The sequence below is a fragment of the Balaenoptera borealis genome (genome assembly GCF_965194805.1).
Source record: "Balaenoptera borealis genome assembly, chromosome: X".
Lineage (NCBI taxonomy): Eukaryota > Metazoa > Chordata > Mammalia > Artiodactyla > Balaenopteridae > Balaenoptera > Balaenoptera borealis.
Window position 1 is genome coordinate 110,475,969 of NC_138881.1, and position 24,843 is coordinate 110,500,811.

A 24,843-nucleotide genomic window follows, 5' to 3' on the forward strand; every position below is an offset into this window, starting at 1 on the left:
CTCTTTGGTGACTGAAACCCAAGAGTTCTTGGGTTCCATATTTATAGAGTCAGGATTTGTGTCTATTGAAATATAAAACAATAAATAATTAGAAAAATCTAGCTTAGAGTTTAAATTATTTTAAAATTTAAAAAAAAGTATCCCCATACTGATATTTTTCAAAGGAGGGCAGTATTAGTTAGATCTTTGATTTTCAGGGCTTACAAGGGGGAAGGTTTTTTGTTTGTTTGTTTGTCCATCTATCTCTAGGCCAAAAGGGTGTGTTTATAACCCATCAGGCTGTTGGCCTGCACAAAAATTGATGCTGTCTTTTTATGTTCTGCTGATCAAATATACCCTAGGATAAACTATCTATATTAGCTAATACTGATATAGAAATTCATCGATTTCCCTGGCTCTTTACAGAGCCTAACCTTTTTTTTTTTTTTTTTTGGCCGCGCTGCGTGACTTGCGGGATTGAACCCAGGCCCCCTGCAGGAGAAGCGCAGAGTCCTAACCACTGAACTGCCAGGGAATTCTCCACAGAGCCTAATTTATTCTAATAGTACGTGAATTAGGTGACTGTGGCAGTAATGCATAGTAGAATGAATCATTAAATAGCCAAACAGTCACTATGTGTCACACACTGTACTAGGTTATGGAGATGTAAAAGTGAACAACTCCTGCCATTAAAAAGCTCACAGTCTCATATTGCACTAAAATGGTGTAGATTTTGTGATTGAATGTGTACAAGGTACAGATGAAGCATAAATAAGAAAATGGTCACCTCTACCCTTTTTTTCCATGATGGTATGAAGGAAAGGCTTCCAAGAGGAGGTGATACTGCTGGTAGCTCCTATGCAATATACTTTTAAGTGTTAGCCATTACTCTATTTTACTGTATACCTAATTACTTGATTCTTTGTGGTTCACTTTGCTTTTATATTCTTTCCTAAAAAGCTTATTTAGTGGGTCAGATTCCTTTTTAGGAATCCTATGGGGGTGGTCATTCAATCTCAGTGGTTTTAGGTCTCCCTTCTAATTTCCATAGCAGGCGTGGTTGTAGGCAGCCCAGGGAATTTGTTGTTGGTGGTGGTGATGTGTGTATGTGTTTTGCTTATTCTGGTTTACTCTTTCTGGATTGAATCCTTGTAATTCCAGACCCACTCTAGAGCAAATCTGAACACTTGCTATTTTTAGGCACCTGTATCAGATAAGCTAGTTTTGGTGACTGACTTATATTAAAGAAGCCCTATTTAAAACGCGCTATTGTGTATTATATTGAAAATGGGTACTGACATGGTATTGAGTTTTATTGTTTGCTTACCTTTCTTTATTCATATTCAGTACTCCCATGGAAAATGAACTGTAACTCTGTTTTTATTATTTATTCCTAAGATTTCACATTTAAAAAAATTTTCCTTATAGTATACATGTACCAGTCACCCAAAAAATACTTAATCTTTTAATAAATCAAACTGATAGTTTGTTTTCTCCAAATCTTGATTGTTTAATGTTCTCAGGCCAGTTAGTGATACAAAACTATTATCCAAGATGTCTTCTTACAGAATTAAACTGCATTATTTTTATCTCGTTTACCCGTCACTAATTAAAATACATGATGAGAAAGCCTACTTTGAAGAACATGTTACTTCATGATAAAATTGTAGAAATTCACAGATGGCTGCTATTGATTATATTTGTATCTAGATTATTTGTGCACACACATATTATCTCTATATGGATATATATATATATATATGCACAAAGAAAAAGAAATATGATTTTATAACTCTTTAATACCATTTATTTAAATTACTTTCTTAAATTGACCACTTGTTTATTTTCCATTCATATTAAACCATAGTGTGACTTTACAGGCTTAAATTTTTTTAAACTAAAATCACATCAAATATAACAGGGTTCTGTTTAGTTCAGTCAGTGAAATCAAGGCTACATCCTCTAAGTACCATCGGAGAACTGCATCATCAATCGACTTATGTTCTTGTTGTGGCCCATCCTTCCGTTTCAGATGACATGGGAGAGTTTGTGAGTCAAGTTAATTGAGTAAAGTAGGATACAGGTTCTTCTCAGGTTGTCCTAACACAGGACATAACCAAAACCCTCACTGTTAGCTGGAGGAAAATTTATTGCACTTGAGAGAAAATTATATGCTCTCTGAAACTGTATGTAGTTGTAGTACTTTCCTTGAGACATGCAAAAATGTACTAGGTATTCATTTTGACTGAGCTCACTGTATAACTTCGTTTTTAAAAACAAGAGTAAAAACCAGACAGACACATCAGTATGACCACAATATTTTCCTTTAATTTCACTTCACTGCAGATTTTCTTGACAGACAAAGTTAGTCTTTATGACGAGTGCTAAAATAAGCAAACCCTTCCCTTCTGATCTCATAACATTGGAAGAATCTTTTATAATCTTTAAATATTTTTCTAGTTCGATGTAAATCTTAAAATGAAGCTCACTCAGGCATTGAATAGAATTTGAATCATGCCTTTATTTGCTGCTGAAAATTGCTTTTAGATTTCTGTTTATGTTAAAGAAATATGCCCCCCTCCACATACCACAACGACTGATATTTATTTAAAAAAAAAAAAGAATTGAATGATTGAAGTAAAATATTCCAGAATAGAGTCTGTACAGTTTTGTTTCCTTCTCATTATTTTTCCTGAGACTTTTGTGTGTGCTTATTTCCAATGTATGGTGAGTGTTTCTGGAATATTTCTGGAATATTCTTTCATTTTTAAAAATCATAGTTTTCTTATAAAACTTGAAGGAAATTGGAGAGGGAAATATTTCCTCCTTGTACAGTGGTTTTTTTCCTCAAAATAAGAATAGCTTTAAACTTCCTATAATACACCTCTAAGAAGCCCCATGTTAGATTCTATTCAGCAGATATTTATTTTTCGGTCACCTACTCTGTGCACTCCTCTCATTCTGCATATTTGCCCTGGTCAGTCTCATCTACTTCATTCTGACAATTTCTAAATTCATGTGTCTGGTTTCAGCCTCTCTCCTTAGCCCCAGATAGGTATATCTAACTTATCTCATATCTCCCACTTATCTGTGGGTAGGTGCATCAAGTGCAATAACCCAAAAAGTGGGGAATAGCACTTAAAGTGGGTCTTGAGTATGATTTTGATAGGGTTTGGGATGTGAGGGTGGGGTATAGACAAGGCATTCTAGACTGGAAGAAAACGATTCCAAGTTGGTAAAGTATCTGGCAAGATGATCTCTAGTATTCCTTGCAGTTATATAAGATTTCACATTCTGTTTCTTTTTTTATCGTGGTATAATATATATCACAAAAGTTACCATTTTAACCATTTTAAATGTACAGTTCTGTGGCATTTCATACACTCATGTGATTTTGCAACCATCACTAGCATTCATCTCCAGAACTTTTTCATCTTCCTCAACTGAAACTCTGTACCCATTAAACTATAACTCCCCGTTCTCTCCTCACCGTAGCCCTTGGTAACCACCATTCTACTTTCTGTCTCTGTGAGTTTCCCTACCGTAGACTCCTCATATAAGTGGAATCATACAACATTTGCCCTTTGGTGACTGGCTTATTTTACTTACACATGCTGGTTTATGTGGTCAGTGTTATGACTGGCTATTTGCTTCATAGACCAACCAACTTAATTCAACATGTACTTGATCTCTGTTCAATAATTATCTCATAAATATATATAATGGGTATTTTAAATGTTTTTTTAAACATTTTTTCTATGAGCAAATGAATTCCAAGTTCCACAGTAGCATTTCTTCCCCCTTTAGCCAAGTGTCTGCTTTAGTGGCAAATTCAAAGGCCCCATGGGGTGATGGAGTTGATACTCCAGACACCAGTGATTTGTTAAAACTAGGCTCCAACTTCTCCCCAGTAAACAGTATAACTCTGAAGTACTTAACTCTTTTTAAAAATTTTTATTGGAGTATAGTTGATTTATAATGTTATGTTAGTTTCAGGTGTACAGCAAAATGAATCAGTTATACATATACATATATCCACTCTTTTTAAGATTCTTTTCCCATATAGCCCATTACAGAGTATTGAGTAGAGTTTCCTGTGCTATTCAGTAGGTCCTTATTAGTAATCTATTTTATATATAGTAGTGCGTGTATGTCAATCCCAATCTCCCAATTTATCCCTCCTCCCCCCTTACCCCCTGGTAACCATAAGTTTGTTTTCTACATCTGTAACTATTTCTTGAAGTACTTACTCTTTAGGGGTTCTGAATTTTGGAACAGAGAGCCATTTCCTAACCCCTAACTGACCACCCATGTTGATGCAGGGCTTTATTTTATTTATTTATTTATTTTTGGCTGTGTTGGGTCTTCGTTACTGCGCGTGGGCTTTCTCTAGTTGCGGCGAGCGGGGGCTACTCTTCGTTGCGGTGCGCAGGCTTCTCATTGCGGTGGCTTCTCTTGTTGCGGAGCACGGGCTCTAGGCGCATGGGCTTCAGTAGTTGTGGCACGTGGGCTCTAGAGCACAGGCTCAGTAGTTGTGGCGCACAGACTTAGTTGCTCCATGGCATGTGGGATCTTCCCGGAGCAGGTCTCGTACCCGTGTCTCCTGCATTGGCAGGCGGATTATTAACCACTGCACCACCAGGGAAGTCCCTGATGCAGGACTTTAAACTTAACTCCTCCAACCCATTGTTAAAACATTTGGATCATTTTATAATTGGAGAAGTGACATTTTTCCTTCAGGGACTTCCTATACTTAAATGTGCCAGATATATGGTTATGGTTTAGAGGTTTAGAGTCACTTGGCTCTTTTGGATTTGTAAACCAGTATGTAGATATCATCTTAGCCTTTTAAATTATTTAAGAACAAACCAAACACACATATTTGCATTCTCCAACACAAACATCTTTTACCAGAAATCAAAGATAGAAATTGTAGTCCCCCAAAAGAATACAAACACAGGGTCTAGGTTTTTTGGTTGGCTTTGGTTTGTGACTGGTGTTTTCATTAAGACCTGCTGTGGACAAGGAACGAGTAAGAGCCTGTGTGGGTTAAGCTTCCTTGAGTAGGGAGGAGCCCCACCAGCTCGCCATTCCTGCCTGTGCCCACTCGGGCCTCGCTTCAGTTCCCCTGTCTGCCTCGCAGTCTTCTGAATGTCTGGACCTATAACCATTCTCCAGCGAGGCTTGTCTGCAGAAGTGACAATCAGAAGGAAGCAGCCAGAAAAGCTATGAGGCAGCTCTGGTTCCCTGCCTGTTTCAGAAGAGTCCTAGTTCCACTGAATAGCTCGCTTGCAAAGAGGAAGCCTTCTTTTCAGATCGGGAATTTGCTTAGTCATAAGTTTAATGACTTTTTAAGCTTTCTATGAATACATTTTGGTAAGTTTCTGTTTTGAATCGGTACCAAAAAAAAAAGACACACATTGTTTTTAACTTGGAAAACAGGTGCTTTCATTCATGCAGAACTGCAAAACAGATAAACATGTTTTATAAGATCTTTTTATTTTTCTTTGAATGTCAGGTGAATGGGAAGCATTCTGAATTCATGAGGTAGAATGTAGTACTTAGGGAAAAAACGTGGCAAAAGAAAAACTTCTCAGGCTGTACGGCATTGTGAGAAACATTTTTTTCTTCTGTAGAAAAAAGTATGAAGATGCATCAGGTTCACAGTTCTTATGTTCTGAGTCCTAATTTCTATACATGAAAACAAGTTACATGAACCACTCCTGGAACTCTTCTCCTCTCCCACTGTTATGGGGAGTTATTTCCTCTCCTTCCTACTGTATACACCACTCTTTCTCTTCTCAGTTCAAGCTGGCCTGCTGTGACAGGAGAGAGTTGATGTCAAGATGGGCGGGGGACATTGTTCCTTTCTTTCTCTTATACATCCTACATAATGTCAGCATCTTAATTTAACTGAGCCTTCCCTGCCCGGACCCTTACCCTACACCACAACCCATTCCCCCCACTACAGTGTCCCCTAAACACTCATCATCATGTTATTGGAGTCCATTCTCTGCCATAATAAAGCCCCAGTCTCATGGAGACACTTGGCAATTTTGAATGGAACTCCTGAGTACTTCCCAGGGACTTTGGAGTTTGAGGACTCCTGGCAACAGCTTGAGAATCTTCATTCCACAGCTGGGACTGTAAAGGTGAGAAATGTGTTCCTGACATCCCAAATTGAAGCACGACACTGAATATATTTTCCCCTAGAAACATTGTTATGGTATAAATGGTAGTGCCTCTGGTATCCTTTCTGCTATACTATGGATATCTTTGTGTTAAATTGTCTTTTTGGAGGACACTGCTCCAGGAACCTAGGCATTATTTTTATGGGAAAATGCTGGCTTTCCAAATTCCAAACATCTTACTTAAAAATGGACTTTTGGAACACAATCCATTCACAACTTGGCTATTGGCCAGTTTAGCAAAACCAACCATTCCGCTTCCAGTCAATTCCGTGGTCCTACAATAATTCAGAGAATACCACTCATGAAATGGTATGGAGAGAGAGATGTCTCCCGTATTTCAAACTATAGCTGAAAGAAAAATGATTTAATGATTTAGCTGATGTAGCTGAATGGTGTGTGTGTGTGTGTGTGTGTGTACACCTGTTTTGTAATTCAAATACACGTGTTCCCCCTATGAGCTCCATTTCCTCTTGTACAACTTACAGTGAAGTTAATTCTACATGGATTAATCATAATGCTTTTTAAGCTACACACTCCCTTTCTCTTATCCATTTACCTCGGGGGAGAGGGGAGTCAATGTTCTTTCTAGGTTCCATATGTGTACGAAAAATCCCCGTTAATCCTCGTTGGTAAAAGTTGTAAAGTACATTAAAACAAAAGCCAAAATCTAAAATAAGGCACAATACCCAGTGTCCTCAAACTCCAAAATCACATGGGAAGTACCCAGAAGCCCCATTCAAAATTTCTACAAGTCTCTATTTACCTCCTCATTCTTTAATGTAACTATCTTTTCCTTTCAGCATCATTATTCCAAATAATTTAAAGCGATGGTTTTTTTCTGGGTTTTATAAAAGTTGCTAACAGTTAAACAATAAGGAACAATAATGTGTTATTTATTTAGCTGTATCATATGCTAAATAGGTTTCAGGGAGGGCCAAGACTCAGAACTTGACTTTCATTTGTAATATTCTATGGAAAAATATATTCTGAGTTCCAAACAACTAATTTTAAACCTATATTTTAGAACCAGTACATTAGTATGTCAGATTTAACATTTATGCTAGTATGTTACTTGGCTCAGGTTTATAATTATTAAACTATTTCATGGCTTTTACAGGGTTCAAAATTATGGATAATAATGGAATACCTGGGTGGCGGTTCAGCACTGGATCTTGTAAGTATTTTTAAATAATTACACACATATATCCATACTTGCACTTTTTTCTTTTAATTGGAGTAAGCAATGGTTTTTGGACAAGCTAAGCGGTTGTTTAGTTAATATGTTCACTCTGTCTTCAGGACCACTACTCTTACATAGATTCAGCTGTATTGCAGGGTTCCGCACGTTGCTGGCATTCTTAAAGTATATAAGAAATGCAAACAGCTTAATAAAATAAAATTCCCCCCAAATTAGGAATGAGTGTGTGACAGTTGCCGTCAGTTTAGAGTTTTACTTTACATGCTTATCCCTGAGAAGACTCAGTGTTCTTAGATTTTTTAAAAAGATATCATTCAGATAACTGTCTCTAAAATTGGCTCTTGGGTTCTGACCAAGAAGGCCTACAGACCCAGCTCTCTGCAGAGTTCTCTGTGCCCCTCTATAGGTCATTTGGAAATGTGATGGCATCTTTGTCACAATGACTTGGAAGTGCCACAGCCATTTTAGTGGGCAGGGACCAGGCTGCTACAATCCTGCAGTGTGCGGGAAAAGTTCTAACCAATGAAGATATGTTCGTGCATGAAATGTTTTTGAGAAACACTGGTTGTTTTCCCCAAGTGGTGTGATTCTGTCAGTGTTGTTCCCCACCTTTTAAATCTTTATTAATATGACATTGTATTTAAAATGCAATATGAATGACTAGAGACAAGTTTGTGTAGTAGAATAACCACTGGGCTGGCCTGTGGGAGTTTGAGGTTCTAGCGCTGGCTCTATTTATAACTAACTCTGTGACTGTGAACCAGACGCATAAATTCCTTGGACTTGGCTGTCCTATAAAACAAAGAATTTGCACTAAGCTCCTCTTCCATGTTTAATATTATATGACTTTTATATAATATGCTTCTGCCTTTGAAATGATAAGAGTCTGCTGTTTCTAAAAGTAATTTTAATTCTTATTTTTTAAAGTGGAGATGAGTTTTTCTGACTGAAAGTAATCAAATATTTTTTAAAGGCTTTCATCCTGACTGCCAGTGACTCCAAAGTTTCAAATAATCCTGTGAACAGAAATGACCATAAGCGATTTTCTTCCCTTTAAACAGAACCATACTTAAATCATTCTAAAGAAATGGTAATTAAACTTGATGGAGAGCCTCATCTTCTAGGAATTCATCTCAGTTTAATCAGTTGCTGAGTTAGGTCATCCTTCCTTGTGTCTAATGTAATTCTTATATCGTAAAGCTCAAGTTCATTTTTTTCTTTCTCTCTCCTCTCTAGCGAGAGAACATAACTGGTGTTTCTTTGGATAATAATCCTTCATGCATATGGAGTCAGGTCTCATTCTCCTCTTGCCGTTAAATGATCTCAGCTCTTTCTCTTGTCACATGGTTTGATTACACAATAGTTTTTTCATTAGCTCCACAAGAAGCCTCACAATTGCTCCACGAGCCTCCTTCCACTTCTTAAATATTAAGAACCCTTTCCAAATTTATCACAGTTAACTGGCCCCCAAAAGTGCTTACCATGTCGCTTCCCCGTTTTGTAGGCATTGGCAAAGCTAGTGCACTGCTTTCATCCGGATTTCTGATAGCAATGTGAAGCACTGGACACTGGCCCAGCCCTAACTAATACAATCTGTATCCCCAGTAGTAGTTTGGTCAGTTTTATGAAATCTCTGAATGAAAGGATTGTGAGATCATAATCTCATCCTGCCATTCTGATCTCCACCTAAATACAACAAATACCTATTAGCATAAATTCAATGAACTTAGAATGTTCTTAAAATCAAGAGACCTAGATCCTAGTCCTGGTTCTGCCATTGACTAGCTGGCTAATATTGGGCAAGCCATTGGACCTGTGCCTCAAATGTTCAATGAAGAAACTAGATGAGTAATCTCTCTAATTCTGTTTTTCTAGCCCTAACACTTAATGATATTGTGATTTAATTATAAACCTCATTTGACTGGACTTTGTAGGCAGAGCAAGTGATGAGAAAATGTGCTATTTCTGCTTCATATATAGTCCTGTACGAATGAATGCTATCATTTGGGGGAATCTAAGAAAGGATCAGGCTTAGAGGAGGGCACTGCTACCAGGGACAAGAGAAATCAGGAGGGATGCCGGGTAGAGAGCGTTCATCCCTTAAGCTGGTGCCTGACTAATGGAACATGATTATGACCAGTAATTGATGTCAACATTATATAGTGTATACCTCAAGATTCCCTCCCATTCTAACAAAAATAATTAGTTGTATGTGAACAGACTTTGAGCGTACTGTACATTATTTTATTGAATTGATTATACCTTACTTCTTTCCAAATAGAATTGCAGTGACTTACAACAAAAACACATATAATAAGGTTAAGAGAGTAAAACATGAGCACCAAGGGAAAAAGTTGGAAACAATATGCTAACTGTAAGAGAAAGCATAACAGAACATGCTGCATTAGGGACTGGCTGGAAGTCAAAAGAGTATGGGGAACACCCCCAAGCCCACAAGTAGATAGTCTTTGAAAGGGAAAATGTCCCTCTCTTGAATATCCTCAGTTGACAACAGAGGCAAATCACACAAGGCCAGTACACTGCCCTGGGGGCAGAAGTGTTAGCTATTAGAGACATGATATGGTCTTCAGTCTTTGGAGAGAAGCTCAGTTGTGTGCTCCAGGGACAGTCGACCAAGATCTTGCATCATCTCTCCCAAGGTTGCATTGGACATTTTTTAAAAAGCAATCTGTGTTCCATCTACTTTACCTTCCTTCTCTTTCCAACTCCCTTATTTCTCCTTTTCTGATCATTATCATCATGGCTAAAGAAACATTTTAACCACAACGTTTGGGACAGTTTTCTGTCTGATAGTGAACAAGAAAAACCCAGCTCTGCCACCACCCCATTCCCATTTCCCTGCCACCCAGGCGCCCCTACCATCCCCCTCCGGTACCCAGTTAAGTGAGATTTTACTTTTACTGAATTTTAAACTGGACCTAAGTATACCAGATAAGCTAATGGGTCTGTAGGACCACTTTTCTGTTTGTTTTTACTTAAATATATTTTTAAAATTCTGTATTATCCAGGGCACTTTTAGAAACCCTTCAGAATGATAGCTAGTACCTTTTATATGGACCTTGCCCAATTTCCTAATTTCCTAAGTGACTGAGGGTATACCTCCTCTGGCCCTGTCAACATTTTATGATCAGTGATACTAAGTACTAATCTTAAGTAGTATGACATTTATCTTTTTTTTTTTAGAAATTCACGTTCTTTTATTTATTTATTTATTTATTTATTTATTTATTTATGACTGTGTTGGGTCTTCGTTTCTGTGCGAGGGCTTTCTCCAGTTGTGGCAAGTGGGGGCCACTCTTCATCGCGGTGCGCGGGCCTCTCACCATCGCGGCCTCTCTTGTCGCGGAGCACAGGCTCCAGACGCGCAGGCTCAGCAACTGTGGCTCACGGGCCCAGCTGCTCCGTGGCATGTGGGATCATCCCAGACCAGGGCTCGAACCCGTGTCCCCTGCATTGGCAGGCAGATTCTCAACCACTGCGCCACCAGGGAAGCCCGACATTTATCTTTAACTTATTTGGTAGTACCTCAGAATTTCATTGCCAGCAATCAATAAAATAATATGCCATTTTCACCTCTTAGATGACTTTAATCACTGCTGTTTAAATAGAAACTTTTGGGGTGGAAGTTGATATATTTGAAAGTAAACAGATAATGTTACCTAGGAAAGGCACCTATTGAACTATGAACATCCCTGGAGTATACTATATATCCAGAGCATAGTTAATATTAAATGGTGAGACCGAAGTGTGGTTTCTATTTTAAGCTGTTAAATTTCAACATGAAAGTGCCCTTTATTCAGAATAAATATGGCATTCATGAAAGATGAAATACAGAAGGTGCCAAAGAGCTGTGAATCCCTCCCAGTGTGAGGCAGAGTGGGCAATATTTGATTTTCACCACCTCTTCCCTCCTTCCAGCAAACAGAACTCTACCTCAGCTCTGACTTTAGATTCCCACCCTTTCCTGTAATAATATTGTACAGTCCACTGTTTGTGCTTTATGAGGTACCAGAATTTTAAAATAACCATTTATTTTAAGGAGAGATTTTCAGATATTCCATTACAAATTCTCCTGAAACCTAATCATTGCTTTCCTTGTATTACAGTTAAAACTACTGGCTTTAGTACAAGGAAATGTGTTACATTTATTTGAAAAACCGTATCCCTCCATGATTTGATATTTTTTTTACAATGAAAGTCTGAATCGTTTAATTATTATATTCCTAGCTGAAATTTAAATCTGAGTCTCAAAAAAGGCTCTATGCTTTATAATGTTTTTGAAATACACAAATGCTAAGAACTGTGCTACAGCTGACCTATATGATCAAATTTGGTTGCTGCAAAAATCTTATGGACCGTCTGATCTAAAAATCAGTTCGGTGTAAATATTTAATAAGTTTTAAACAGCAAATGCCAAAATTTAAGTAGCTGATTTCTTTTTTCCTATCTGAGAAAAAGAAAGCTAGTTCTGTCATTATTTAAGCATGTTTCTTAGATCTTTGACGTGAATATTTAAGAACCTTAGGATTTGGAGCTAGTATATAGGTTGTACTATCTTTCAAGATTAAATCTAATCATTAAAAAACCCTTTCTGCCCTTTGGCTTAACTTTCCTCACCTTTTAAAATTTTCTCATTTGTTTAAATATTGGTTTAATAAACAGAACTGCTTCATATATCTAAGCGATTCTCTTATTTCAAAGAGAATGTCAAGTTCGAACTTCATTGTTCCAAACTTTTACATGTATATGTATGTATGTGTTTTTCCCCCTAAGCTGAGAGCTGGTCCATTTGATGAGTTCCAGATCGCTACCATGCTAAAGGAAATTTTGAAAGGTCTGGACTACCTGCATTCAGAAAAGAAAATTCACCGAGACATAAAAGGTATACAGAAGTCTAATGTGAACCTGAGAAAAACAGATGCATTCTGAGGAAGCTGAGGGTTTTTTCATCTCTTTTTCCCTCCTAGCTGCCAATGTCTTGCTCTCAGAACAAGGAGATGTGAAACTTGCTGACTTTGGAGTTGCTGGCCAACTGACAGATACACAAATTAAAAGAAATACCTTTGTGGGAACACCATTTTGGATGGCTCCTGAAGTTATCCAGCAGTCAGCTTATGACTCAAAAGTAAAGTGTTACCTGTACAAACTATTTTGTTTTTAATATTAAGTTTTATATAGTGTACTATCCTATTTAATAAACTGCCTTAATACTCCTTCCTTTTAAAGTATTCCTAAAGCTAGAGTCATGTCAGATGTTGCTGGTAAATCATACGTTCCCTTGATGCTGGTAGTATTTGGACCTTCTTCCCTTCAATGGCCTTTCATCCTACTTGGAATACAATCCAAAATTCTTACTATCACATATGTGGCTCTCTACAGTCTGGCCCTTGTCTACCTCTGGCTCATCTCTTATCACTCTCCTCTATTTTCTTTTTTTTGATCTCTCTTCACTTCCACTTTTATTTAAAATTAATTTTTATTGACCCTCTATTTTCTATCTGCTTCAGCCACAGTGGCCTCATTGCTGGTCCATAAACACAGCAAGTCCCCTCTAGCCTCAGGACCTTTGCACTTGCCTCTCCCTCTATCTGGAATAGCCTTTCTCCCAGTTAGGTCTCTGCTTAAACATTACCTACACAGAACAGTCTTCCCTGGCCATCCTGTGTAAATTTGCAGCCCTTTTACCTTATTCATTATTCCCTTATCCTGATTTACTATTTTCTTCACAGAACTTAGCACCATCTGACATCCTATTATTTATTTATTTATCTGTCTCTTCTACTAGAACATAAGCCCCTTTAGAGCAGGGATTTTTGTCTGGTTTGGTCACCACCTGAGTCCTCAGTGCCTAGAATACAGTACCTGGCACAAAGTAGGGGATTTGATCATTTTTTTAAATAAATGAATGATATTAATAAAAATTTATTAACATCACATTTCTTGAGACACTTTCATATTGTATGACCGTTAGACTCCACAGGTTATTTTGTGGCAATATGTTGGAATGGAATTTCAAGGTAATTGTTCTTTCCTCCTTACCTTAGGCCGACATTTGGTCACTGGGAATTACTGCTATTGAACTAGCCAAGGGAGAGCCACCTAACTCGGATATGCATCCTATGAGAGTTCTGTTTCTTATTCCAAAAAACAATCCTCCAACTCTTGTCGGAGACTTTACTAAATCCTTTAAGGAGTTTATTGATGCTTGCCTGAACAAAGACCCATCATTTGTGAGTATATGTGCTGCGACTACTATTTTCTATGATCAGATCTGCATAGAGCCAGTGTGGTTTGTTCAACAGTGAGGAATACAGTGCCTGTGAAAACTGTCTAAGATCCATCCAGGAACGTGATTCTTCCCTCTATGTTGCTAATTTTCTTCAGTTGTTGACAAGATCCGTAGTTCCTTCTCTCCTTCCCCTGCATCTTTTTCTCTTTTTTCTATGGTCCCTAGCTTCTTCTTTATTCTGTTGATCATTTCCTATTTCAGGGGGAAATAAAGTTCATTTTCTAGGATGTCATTATGAAAGTATATGTATAACTATTCACAATGATTTTTATTCAACTGTGTTTTCATTTTTCATGAAAAGTTGTTTGCGTTTCACTATTTTTTATTTAATGTTCAGCAGTTCCAACATGAAGTTGTACATGTTTCCTGAAGTCTAATGAGCTCCATTCATTTACTTGGCAAAGTTGATTACAGTTGTTTTACTGTTTTTAAAATAAAGCCGCCCGATGACTTCGAGAAACTAGAAATATACAAGAACTGAATTTGATGTGACAATTTTTAAGTTGCTAATGAATATTCTCATATTAATAAAATACTAGGGGGGAAAATATCCCCCACAGCACCTGGTATTTGTATTTAGATGCAATATGAATTAATGTGTGATGAAGAAGGGGGTCATATGATATGTGCAGATAATAACAAAGTTACAGCCTTGCTAGTTTTCATCCTTTTTTCCAATTTGCAGTAAATATAGTAAAAGTATTTTAAAGCACTATTTTGAAACGTTTTTAAATTTTTGCTTAATTATCAAAGTCCTGCCATGTGTTTCTCTGATTTTAAGAAAGCCCTGCTGCCTGTTGCTAGTAGGTAGGCCACCTTTTGCCCATTGGGCTTTAGCAAATTGGTACCAAAGTAGTGAATTTAATTTGGTTGCCTTGAGCCACTTCAAAAATAGAATTAGATATTGTCTTATGGCATTTTAGTTGTCCTCATATCTGCAGACATACTTTTACACCTTTCAGCTTAATAACTGAAGTGATTTCTTATCACTCCTTGCAATCAAAAGAGCCTAGAAATATTCATGCATCCTTTCTTTTTTGTTCCTTAGCGTCCTACAGCTAAAGAACTCCTGAAACATAAATTCATTGTAAAAAATTCAAAGAAGACTTCTTATCTGACTGAACTGATAGATCGATTTAAGAGATGGAAGGCAGAAGGACACAGTGATGACGAATCTGATTCTGAGGGCTCTGATTCGTATGTACCAATTATTTAATTTTTATGTAGATAGCCCATTTTAATATTGCATATATTTTAACTGTGATCCAATATGCTTTCTCTAGCATAAAATATAAACCTTATTCTAAAGTTTGACTTTAGAAACTGTGAAAATCTTTTAAAATCACGGTCTGTGAAGTACAATGAATTTGGAAACACGTTTTTTTTCTTAGAAGTGAATTGCTTTAGTTTTAAATGGTCTCGGTCTAACCCCTAGTGGATACTTGAGTATATTACAAAATTTTGGAACAAGATTCGATTTAAGGTGTTTTACTAGTTTGCCCAAAGTGATAAGGAGCAATGTCTTCTCTTACTTTGATGGCAACCTGCAAAATCCCTCTGGAGAACTAACGTTTCCCACCTCTTGGCCATGTACCAAACCGTGATCAGACCGGGACATTGAAATATTCATTTATATCTCATTTGTACCCCCTAAAAAGTTGCATTGTTTTTTAACTGCAGCACTTATACTAACGTTTCAGCCTCTAAGTCCATAATTTAATTTACTCCTTCGCTAGCTGAATTGACACAAAGGCAACACCAAATTTCTTTAGATACTACTTGCATTTATGAGAAATTGCCCAACTTCTAAAAGGTCTAAAAAATACCAGGATAGTTGTTTTTACTCTGTTCTAATGGTTGTTGGCCTTAGCTGCCCATGAGAGTCACCCATGGAGCCTTTCAAAAATGTAAATCAACTATACTCCAATATAAAATAAAAATTAAAAAAAAATCACAAGCCACACTACAGGAGATCCTGATCTAGTCAGTGGGAAGGGGTTGGGGCAGGGCTTTATATATAGTAAGAGACCTTCACGTGTGATTCTGGTACACACTTAGAGTTGAGAACCATTGCTACTCTTCAGTAAAAAGCAGTGTCTATTTGAAACTGAGATCAAATGATTTTTTATACATTGGGACAATTCTCCATTCGGAGTCTGGCTGCATTGATTAGGTATTTTCACCAAGCTGTATCATTTAGGAACTTATAGAAGTATCTTTGGCAATCTCTTTAGGGAATCCACCAGCAGGGAAAATAACACTCATCCTGAATGGAGCTTTACCACCGTGCGAAAGAAGCCTGATCCAAAGAAACTACAGAATGGGGCAGTATGTATATGGAGATGATCACTTCCTCTTGGTAGACTTTTTCGAACTATATAGTGAGAGTATGATGGCCAAAAATTGTTAGAATTTAATACCCCTAAGTGCTCATCTACCTCACTGTGTCCAGAGTAGGTTTCATTTGCCATTCGTTTTGAGCTAATTAAGAAAAGGTCATAGAAGTCATTTAAGTGGCCATTGGTATGTTTTAAAATGCATTTTACCTAGAGATAGCTAAACCCAGTGGAATCATGTATATCAGTTGTAATCCTCTAAGTTAGAGAACTTCTGGATGAGGGATGGGAATTAGTGATGGGAAGAAAGCATGGAAACTTGCCCTGTATTGGGTCTTTTGGGAGGAGGATTCCAATGAATGATTATTTTAATTTCATGTGTATAATCTATAATATTTGTTCAAAGGAGCAAGATCTTGTACAAACCCTGAGCTGTTTGTCTATGATAATCACACCTGCGTTTGCTGAAGTAAGTACGGATTCATTAGCTTCGGATATCTATTTTAAGAAGTATAGTAATTTTAAATGTTATAGCTATTGATCTTTCTCAGCTTAAACAGCAGGATGAGAATAATGCTAGCAGGAATCAGGCAATCGAAGAACTGGAGAAAAGTATTGCTGTGGCTGAAGCTGCCTGTCCTGGCATCACAGATAAAATGGTGAAGAAATTAATTGAAAAATTTCAAAAGTAAGCTTGAAATGTCATTTTTAAAAAACTATTTTGACATTTTCTGTTGGATGTTCATTTATGATGCGATAATATAATTACCTACTTGATTCAGTCATTCCGTTTATTCCTAACAAAGTCAATTCTTAATAGTCATATGCTTGAAAACTGTTTTGTTTGTTGCCCATCTTAAACATTAGCTTTTGGAATTATTATCTTCGGGCATTACAAGGTAGTTTTCCACTGAACGAAATGGCCTGGTTTTTTTTGTTTTGTTTTGTTTTCCTTTCCCTGTTAGTAGGAGTACAGACAAAAGGTCAGGGGACATATTCTTATTTGGACCCTTGTAAATACCATTGAGGAATGCTTTCATTCTTGCCACTACTCTTATCACACTGCTGTTCACATTGTTTCAGTGCTAAAGTTCATTAAGTTTAACCCCCATAAGAAAAGTTAAGGATTTTAGGTAGAGAAACTCAAATGAAGACTCTAAAAGGTTCTTATGTTTGATTTCAGTTTCTATACTGCCTCTTGAACTGTTGCTTTAACTTTGTTCACATTCAAAAAGGTTCTTACATTTAATTTTTAAATTCCCTTTTAAAACAAGACTTTTGTATGCATATGCAAACACAACTCCTTAGCTCAAGCAAGTTATAAAAAGCACTACTAATCTTAGCCTTAATCCCATTATATTGCTTCTCAGTGCATCTTTATATTCCTTGTATTTGTGATGCCGCTGGGACCAAGTTGGAACAAACCATACAGCCTGTAAAACACATACTCTCCTAGACCTTTCTGGCTGATAAAACCTATTTATACTCATCAGCTAAAGCCCCTCTTAAAATCCCTTAGTTTTTAGTGGAAACCTCCCCTCTTTTCCAATTTGCAAACAAATCAATTGGAAGTTGTAAAATCAGACCCAGAAGGGATTTTTGAACCGCTTTATATTTTAACGTTTACATGATGAGATGCAATACAATTTTTGTTTGCTGAATCAATTCTTTCATTGCAGAGTTCATACAGATGTAAAATAGACACATGCATAGTTGTATATCAATTTAAGTTTTTCTTAATTTTATAGGTGTTCAGCAGATGAATCCCCCTAAGAAACTTCTTGTTAGTGGCTTCTATTTCATATGGACCCAGAGAAACCCACCAAAGCTACTTCAAGCTTAACTATGCTTAACTCATGAGCTCCACGTGCCTTTTGGATCTTTGCGACATTGAAGATTTGGAAGAAGTTATTCAACTATTTTGTGATGGTGTTTATCATTTTATATTTTAAAGAGATTATTTTGTAAGGAATAATTTTTAATACTATAGTTTCACCTGTATTCTAGTAAATGTTGAGATACAGTTTTGCTTTTAGGTATCATTATTACTTAAGTTACTAGGATGAATACCTTTCATGTTTTGATCTTTAGTTAACTGTACACTCATGAAACATACAGGTCTTTTAAAGTCATCCTAAATATTCAACTTTTGTAATCATCAAGCCTCAAAAAGCTTTTTTTTTTTTTTTTAAAACACAAGCATATTCTAAAAATGACTACTGGTGGGGAGGCGGAAACAAGTCACACGTTCTTAAAGCAGAAGTTTTTAATAAGCTCTTAGAAATGAAACCTGGAAAACTATTGACTCTTCTCCCAAGTGGGTATGATATTCCAGGCAGCTCAATGATGATCACATTTGAGAGCCCTGCGTTTGAAACATTTAGAGGCAACATGTAGCAACAGAGGTACCTCTTGGTGTGCAGTATTTACTTTCTCTTATAGAAGAGACAATTGACCCTTATTTAACATGGTTGGAAAGTTAAAGCAATACTAATTAGCCAAGGATGGATTTTTGGTAATACCGGAAGAATTAGTCAGGATTCATTTTTAAAATCAACTCAAATCGCATATTATATGCTTGGATTTGGGGAGCTTAAAAGAAGCTGATTATCATGTGATTATAAATACCTGATCAACAGGTATGAATATAATTTACACCAGCATATTTTTGTCATGGTCATAAAATGTCCTATAAACTATTTATACATTTTTTTCCTCATAACTATCCAATACATAAACATCATTTGTTCATTTTTGAAAGGGTATTTAAATAAGCATTTTCTCGTTCATATGAAAATAACCATAGTACAGGATGATTTCTGTCCGTACAAAGGTAAGTTAGACTGTACAGTTAATTTTCAGTTATATTTATGGTACTGTTACATGGGTAATACCTTTTTCTTTTAAGCCCAGTATATATATTATGCCTGCCTAAGTTCTGAAGTGGGGCTATATTTCAGTAGTTGTAGAATTATTGATATTAATTAGTTTTGATAGTTAATGTTTTATTGTTTGGATCTGAACAATTTGGTTTTTGCACAAAAGTCATTTTAATAAACCTGAATAATTGCCAAATATTAGAAGAAAGATTTTCTTCAAGTGAAGAATACAGTTTTTAGTCAAAGCAGCCATTACCTCTTCCTTTTTTGTAATAATACAGACACTTGAATAAGTTGTTGTGTCATATGCCAAGAAAATTTTTTCATTGGTGCCTATACTGTAATAATTACTTTTAACACATTGTATTTTGAAGTAATAGTTCAGTTAAATTTTTCACCTGCTATGGAACTGAAACTCAATTACAGTTTATAATTTGTAGAGGTCTGGTAATAATTTTGAAGCTCGGATCATGTATCAAATGAATATTTTTGTAAAAGTAAAAGCAACAAATTTTTAAATTGATTATTTGAAACTTTACAGCGCAGCTGCACTGTGGATAGAAAATTGTATTGCTTATTCATTATAGTTATTAGTCCTGTAAAATGTTTCTGGGTAAGGATACTTCAGTGTTTTGGGGGGGGTAAAAATAAATATTTAAATTTCCTGGTCCTCAATGTTCATTTTCTTGAGGTGGGGGTATGGTGTGGTATTTTAATTGTTTCAAATCATTTCTCCTGTCCCCTTTCATTTATTGTTGGAACTTTAACACCAGTGTTTCCATTGGAAACTAGAAGGTATTCTTCACATTTTATTAAACATTGATTATAGCTCCAGTGAATATGTCCTGATTTCTGTCTCCTGTCCTGACAAAATTATTAATAGAGTTCTCTTTCACTCAAAAGTATCCTTCCTAGGTTACACAATAAACTTTATGGTCACCCTAGTTATAGTTTTATTAGGAAATTTTATACAGATGTGAACGCTGTATTTCTCTGGGGGAAACAAATTTCACAAAGATTTCTAGAAACTGAGATGAGAAATAGCATATAATCCTAAAAGAATCTGAGTTTTTCCTAGAGAAAAGGTCAAAGATGAACTTAATATAGCTTTGAGTATCTATAGGATTAATATATAGGTGATTGGGTTTCAATATATTCTTATTATTAAATAGCTATTCTAGACTTGTGAGTTACCGGATTCGATTCCAGGAGCAGGAAGGAAAGTGCTAGCATGTTGGAAAGAGGTAGAGTGAGGTATATTCAAAGGGATTTTTGTGGTGTAAGGACTAGGAGAGTAAGAAAACTATTCCATGCATCTTTTCTCCATTCAGTCATATATAAAAATAGCTTGCTTACATAATTGCATCATTTCTTTGAAGTCACTACCTAACATTATCTTGTAAATATGTTTTACTTACCATTAAAATCAATAAAGAAAATAAATAGTTCTCAAATAGAATGCTATACCTTCCAAGGGAAATAATAGAGAAATTTTGAATGGGTCAAGAATAGAATTTTGGTTCATTAACTCAGTCTGGAGTACTATCCTTTTTTTTTTTCAGCTACCCCAATTCTACCACTTCTCCATCCCTGACTATACATTTTTACCTGCTTCCCTCCTTTTCCTTGTTCTCTAAATGTCCCTTCCCTTAATTATAGGCTAGAGCCAATCGCTTCTGAAATTGACTGAAACAAAATGAAGTTCATACTTACAACTTAATTTTCAAATAAATGGGTTTCCATCACTCTTTATTAAAATGCTATTCATCTCATTTCCTTGCCTACATGCACGCAACAAGATATGGCAAAAAAAAATGCTTGCAGGAGAGATCACATAAACAGACCAACATGTTAACTTTTATCTTTCACTACATATTACAGCTAGTTAAGAATAGAGAATAAGTCAAACATCATATTATCCCCATCAGGCAGATGTCTGGCTTTAGAAATTGATCAATTCCTGAACTTCCGAGGTTTAGAATTGTGCCAAGTCCTAGATTAATTATAAACTGGTGTTCTGTTGAGAGGATCTATGTTCCTTCTTGTTCCTGAAATATAGGAGAGCCATGCTCCCCCTAACATATGTTATAAAAATTGAAGTCTTTAACATAAAACAGGGCTATTTTTACTGGGTCCCACACGAATAATGAGGACTGAAACCTTTAGTTGTAGTATTGTTTAAGAACAAAATGACCAACACAGTCACAGTCTACTAAGTCGCTAAATGATATCAGGAGCCAATTCTATAGGTCAATCCATACTGTCACTGTTCTTCAGTGTTGAAGAGCCTGACCTTCGTTTATAATGTCTCTTTGGGGAAATGTATAATGGAGATGACAAATACCCACCTCACTCTGCTACGGGGCTGGTGAGGAAAGGGCATGTTCCAGAATGATTCAGAGGGGATAGAGGAGTGAGGCTTGAGGAATGGGGCAGAGCTGGATCTTTCATAAGCTAAGTGCCTAAGCTTAGAAGAGTCCCTTAATACCAATGAATAGTAACAAAGAAAGTGGTTTTTGCAGAAGGTTCCTTATGTTTCACCTAAGTTAGTAACATGGAATTGGCCTGGAAATGTTCATAGGGTTCACATTTTAAGCTAAAAAGTAATTACATGCTTTTCACAAAGTCCTATCTTTAGCACTTGATGTATTGAAAGAAACATCTTCATCTTCTTCATCTAGCTGTAGACTACCAGAAGACAAGCGGATTCTGGCCATGGGTGAACTTATTCCTTTGTCATACAAAGAGTAGTAGTCTGGTTTAAGAATCTCTGATTCAGAATCACTGGATTCACTAGCTACATACCCTTCTGTTGCTCCCTGATCCATTAAAACTGTTGGAAACTCCTGCTCTGCAAACATATATGTAAACAGGTCAGCTTTACGACTCAGAGCAGGACAAGGCCCTAAAGGTCTAAATTCTGATCCAAAAGGAAAACGGATCGTTTTCATGTCTGATTGGCTCTGGGACCGTTTAGGGGTTGGCTCTTGAATGTTATATGCAAATGCATCTTCTAAATTTGGATCTTCCTCTTCTAGATCTACATTGAGGTTGCTCCAGCCAGTAGTTTGGGCCATAGCTTCTTGGAGTTCTTGGAAGTCTTGCTGAAAGCTCTGCATTCTGAGGTTCCCTGGGCTTCTTTTGGCTGGCTTCATTGCGGTAGGCTGTAGACAGCTGTCTGGCCTTTCCCTTTCCTCTGCCGTGATTGGAGACTGTCTGGGCACCTGGGGTGGTCTGTCCACATAAAAGAAGACTTGGGGAGGCATAATATCAACCTGCTGACCAGTACAAGGAATATAGGGCACATCTGTGTAAGTTAGCTGCCTTGCTGGACTCACTTTGCTTGTAAGGCCAGAAGATGTGCTCGTGTGATTGTCAGCAAACTTACAGCTTGTTTGGAAGGAGCTTAGAGGATTCCTTTCCTCAAAGTAGTCAGGATCGGGGTCAGTGGTAAAGACAGGGTCTGTATAAATAAAAGGGAACGAGGAACTGCTCTGGGACTGATGTAGTGATGTGGGATCTGCCTCTGGTTTGGAATGCTCCAGCTCGGCTGCAAACGTCACCTCCACGGCAGAGTTTCTCCTCCTGCTGTCCAGCACAGGCTCAGAGGCGTGCACTCCATTCACATTTCGGTAGTACCCGCTGCCATAGGCTAGTCTCAAATCTTCCACCTTGAGAGAAACAACATGTTGGTGAAAGAAGGGAAAAGCCATTTGGTTGGGGTGGGGGCAGGGATCTAAATCAGCCTTGAATTTTGCAAAGGTAGTTTTTCACAAAGGCCTTTCAACCCATGTTCTATGCCAGGGTTGATAAATAGCTACATAAAAGGTAATAACTTGTACCACATCCCAATTTATGTGCTGAAAAATAGACATGACACTTTCCTTTCTCAACACCATCACACTCCCAGCCTCCGCATTCTCCATCTACTTGAGCCAGCATCGTACTTCAGGCAGTATGGTTGAGTAGCTGTATTCATGAGCTAGGAGTTCTGCGTTTTGGTCCTGGCTCTGCCTTTATTAGCTGTGTGACCTTAGGCAAGTCTCCTAACCTCCCTGTTCCAGCCTCCTCCCTATTTTCTGTAAAATGGTGGGGAGGAGGGCTGTAAATGGCATGAGACGGTCAATCATTAGATGGTACCTTCCAGCACAATACCTCTGTGATGCCTTTCAGATAAAAATTGCCTCTGACTTGAATGAAGACAGAGTTCATGAGACCTCTAATTAATTTTTTTCAAGGGAGAGCAAAAGAAAAATAACATGGTTCATACTATAAAACTCAAATGAAGCCATCATCTCACAGTTCCAGGAGAACAGCACTTTGTTCTTAAATTAACAAAATTACATAGGAAAAGTACTTTAAAACCTTGACCCAAGGGACTTCCCTGGTCGCGCAGGGGTTAAGAATCCGCCTGCCAATGCAGGAGACACGGGTTCAAGCCCTGGTCCGGGAAGATCCTACATGCTGCGGAGCAGCTAAGCCCGTGTGCCACAACTACTGAGCCTGTGCTCTGGAGGCCACGAGCCACAACTACAGAGCCCGCGTGCCACAACTACTGAAGCCCGCGCTCCTAGAGCCCGTGCTCTGCAACAAGAGAAGCCACCGCAATGAGAAGCCCGCGCACCACAACGAAGAGTAGCTCCCGCTCGCCACAACTAGAGAAAGCCCACGCGCAGCAACGAAGACCCAACGCAGCCATAAATAAATAAATTTATTTATTTAAAAAAAAAAACTTAACCCAAGACCTTATAGCTTCCTCTAAGCCTTAAGATTTTCATAGGTAAAAAAGCAGCTTTTAGTTTTAAAAATACAAAGCCATAGAAATTCGTTTGGATCTGCATTTTGCAAGATGTTAGCAATACAGCTTGCAATTTAAAGACGTGCCAGATCTTTCCAGTCTATAAGGCACACACACCAGTTTACCCAATGGTCTTCTATTGGCTGGAGACTGAGTTGACAGACCTCCCCAGGAGGCTAACCTAACTTGACCAGAGTAACCTTTTTACATACTGGGAGATTCTGGCAGAATCAATTCCTGGAAGCATTTGAAATGTGGATGCATTACATTTATCTAAAGAAGAAGGAATTTTCAAAATCCTTACTTGTTTTGACACATCGGAGAGGAGGTCTGGTGAGGACCTGCACTGTCGTTCATGGTACTGCGATGGGTAATGTTTCCTGAAGTCCCCAAACAGAGAAGGAATTGAAATAGTCTTCATGTGAGTACAGGATCCCTATAAATCTCTAAATTCAACTTAAAAATCAACGTGACAAGTGGGAAGCAGCCGCATAGCACAGGGAGATCAGCTCGGTGCTCTGTGACCACCTAGAGGGGTGGGATAGGGAGGGTGGGAGGGCGACACAAGAGGGAGGAGATACGGGGATATATGTATACGTATAGCTGATTCACTTTGTTATACAGCAGCAACTAACACACCACTGTAAAGCAATTATACTCCAATAAAGATGTTAAAAAAGAAAAAAATCAATGTGACAAAGAGAAACAAAACCATGTACCTTTCAAATGGCAAGCTCTTCAACCTCCCCTTTTTCCCATATTCCAAAAGTTGCCTTTGGGTTCTTCCGCTATTATAAAAACAAGATAAACAATTTTATGAATGCTCTTTATAACCCAGTAGGCTAACTAAAACTCAAAAGTGTCATTTATTGTTGAAATTGAAAGATTCTGGATGAATGACATATGTCGTGCATCTCTGACCATCACATTAATAAGACCCACTTATCCGAGGATCAGGCAGAGCAACCTCAACTATTCAGAACCCAGAAATTTTTTAAAAGCTTCTGAACAGCGCTATATAACAGTTACACATTCTGGCCTTGAAAACTAATATACTTTCCTTTAAAGGCCTTTCCCCTTCCTCCAAATTTACACATAGTTTCTAATGAGGCTATTTGTCTGGTTTCCCAATCCATGACAGGAGAAAAGCAG

The 24,843-nt window shown here is 37.4% G+C and overlaps 2 protein-coding genes across 4 annotated transcripts in view; one reads left to right on the forward strand and one right to left on the reverse strand.

Moving 5' to 3' along the window:
- STK26 (serine/threonine kinase 26) overlaps positions 1–19,563 on the forward strand; it is a 70,757-nt gene extending 51,194 nt beyond the window's left edge. For both annotated transcript variants that reach the window (XM_082377926.1, XM_082377927.1), the window contains 9 exons: positions 7,288–7,344; positions 12,163–12,271; positions 12,357–12,514; positions 13,434–13,619; positions 14,727–14,875; positions 15,913–16,006; positions 16,421–16,483; positions 16,566–16,702; positions 17,763–19,563. In XM_082377926.1, the coding sequence (XP_082234052.1) occupies positions 7,288–7,344; positions 12,163–12,271; positions 12,357–12,514; positions 13,434–13,619; positions 14,727–14,875; positions 15,913–16,006; positions 16,421–16,483; positions 16,566–16,702; positions 17,763–17,787 (978 nt within the window). In that variant the 3' untranslated portion in view covers positions 17,788–19,563. The remainder of the gene's footprint in view (positions 1–7,287; positions 7,345–12,162; positions 12,272–12,356; positions 12,515–13,433; positions 13,620–14,726; positions 14,876–15,912; positions 16,007–16,420; positions 16,484–16,565; positions 16,703–17,762) is intronic.
- FRMD7 (FERM domain containing 7) overlaps positions 18,162–24,843 on the reverse strand; it is a 64,423-nt gene continuing 57,741 nt past the window's right edge. For both annotated transcript variants that reach the window (XM_082377889.1, XM_082377888.1), the window contains exons 10-12: positions 24,411–24,479; positions 23,996–24,071; positions 18,162–22,564 (exon numbers count right to left, since the gene is read on the reverse strand). In XM_082377889.1, the coding sequence (XP_082234015.1) occupies positions 21,512–22,564; positions 23,996–24,071; positions 24,411–24,479 (1,198 nt within the window). In that variant the 3' untranslated portion in view covers positions 18,162–21,511. The remainder of the gene's footprint in view (positions 22,565–23,995; positions 24,072–24,410; positions 24,480–24,843) is intronic.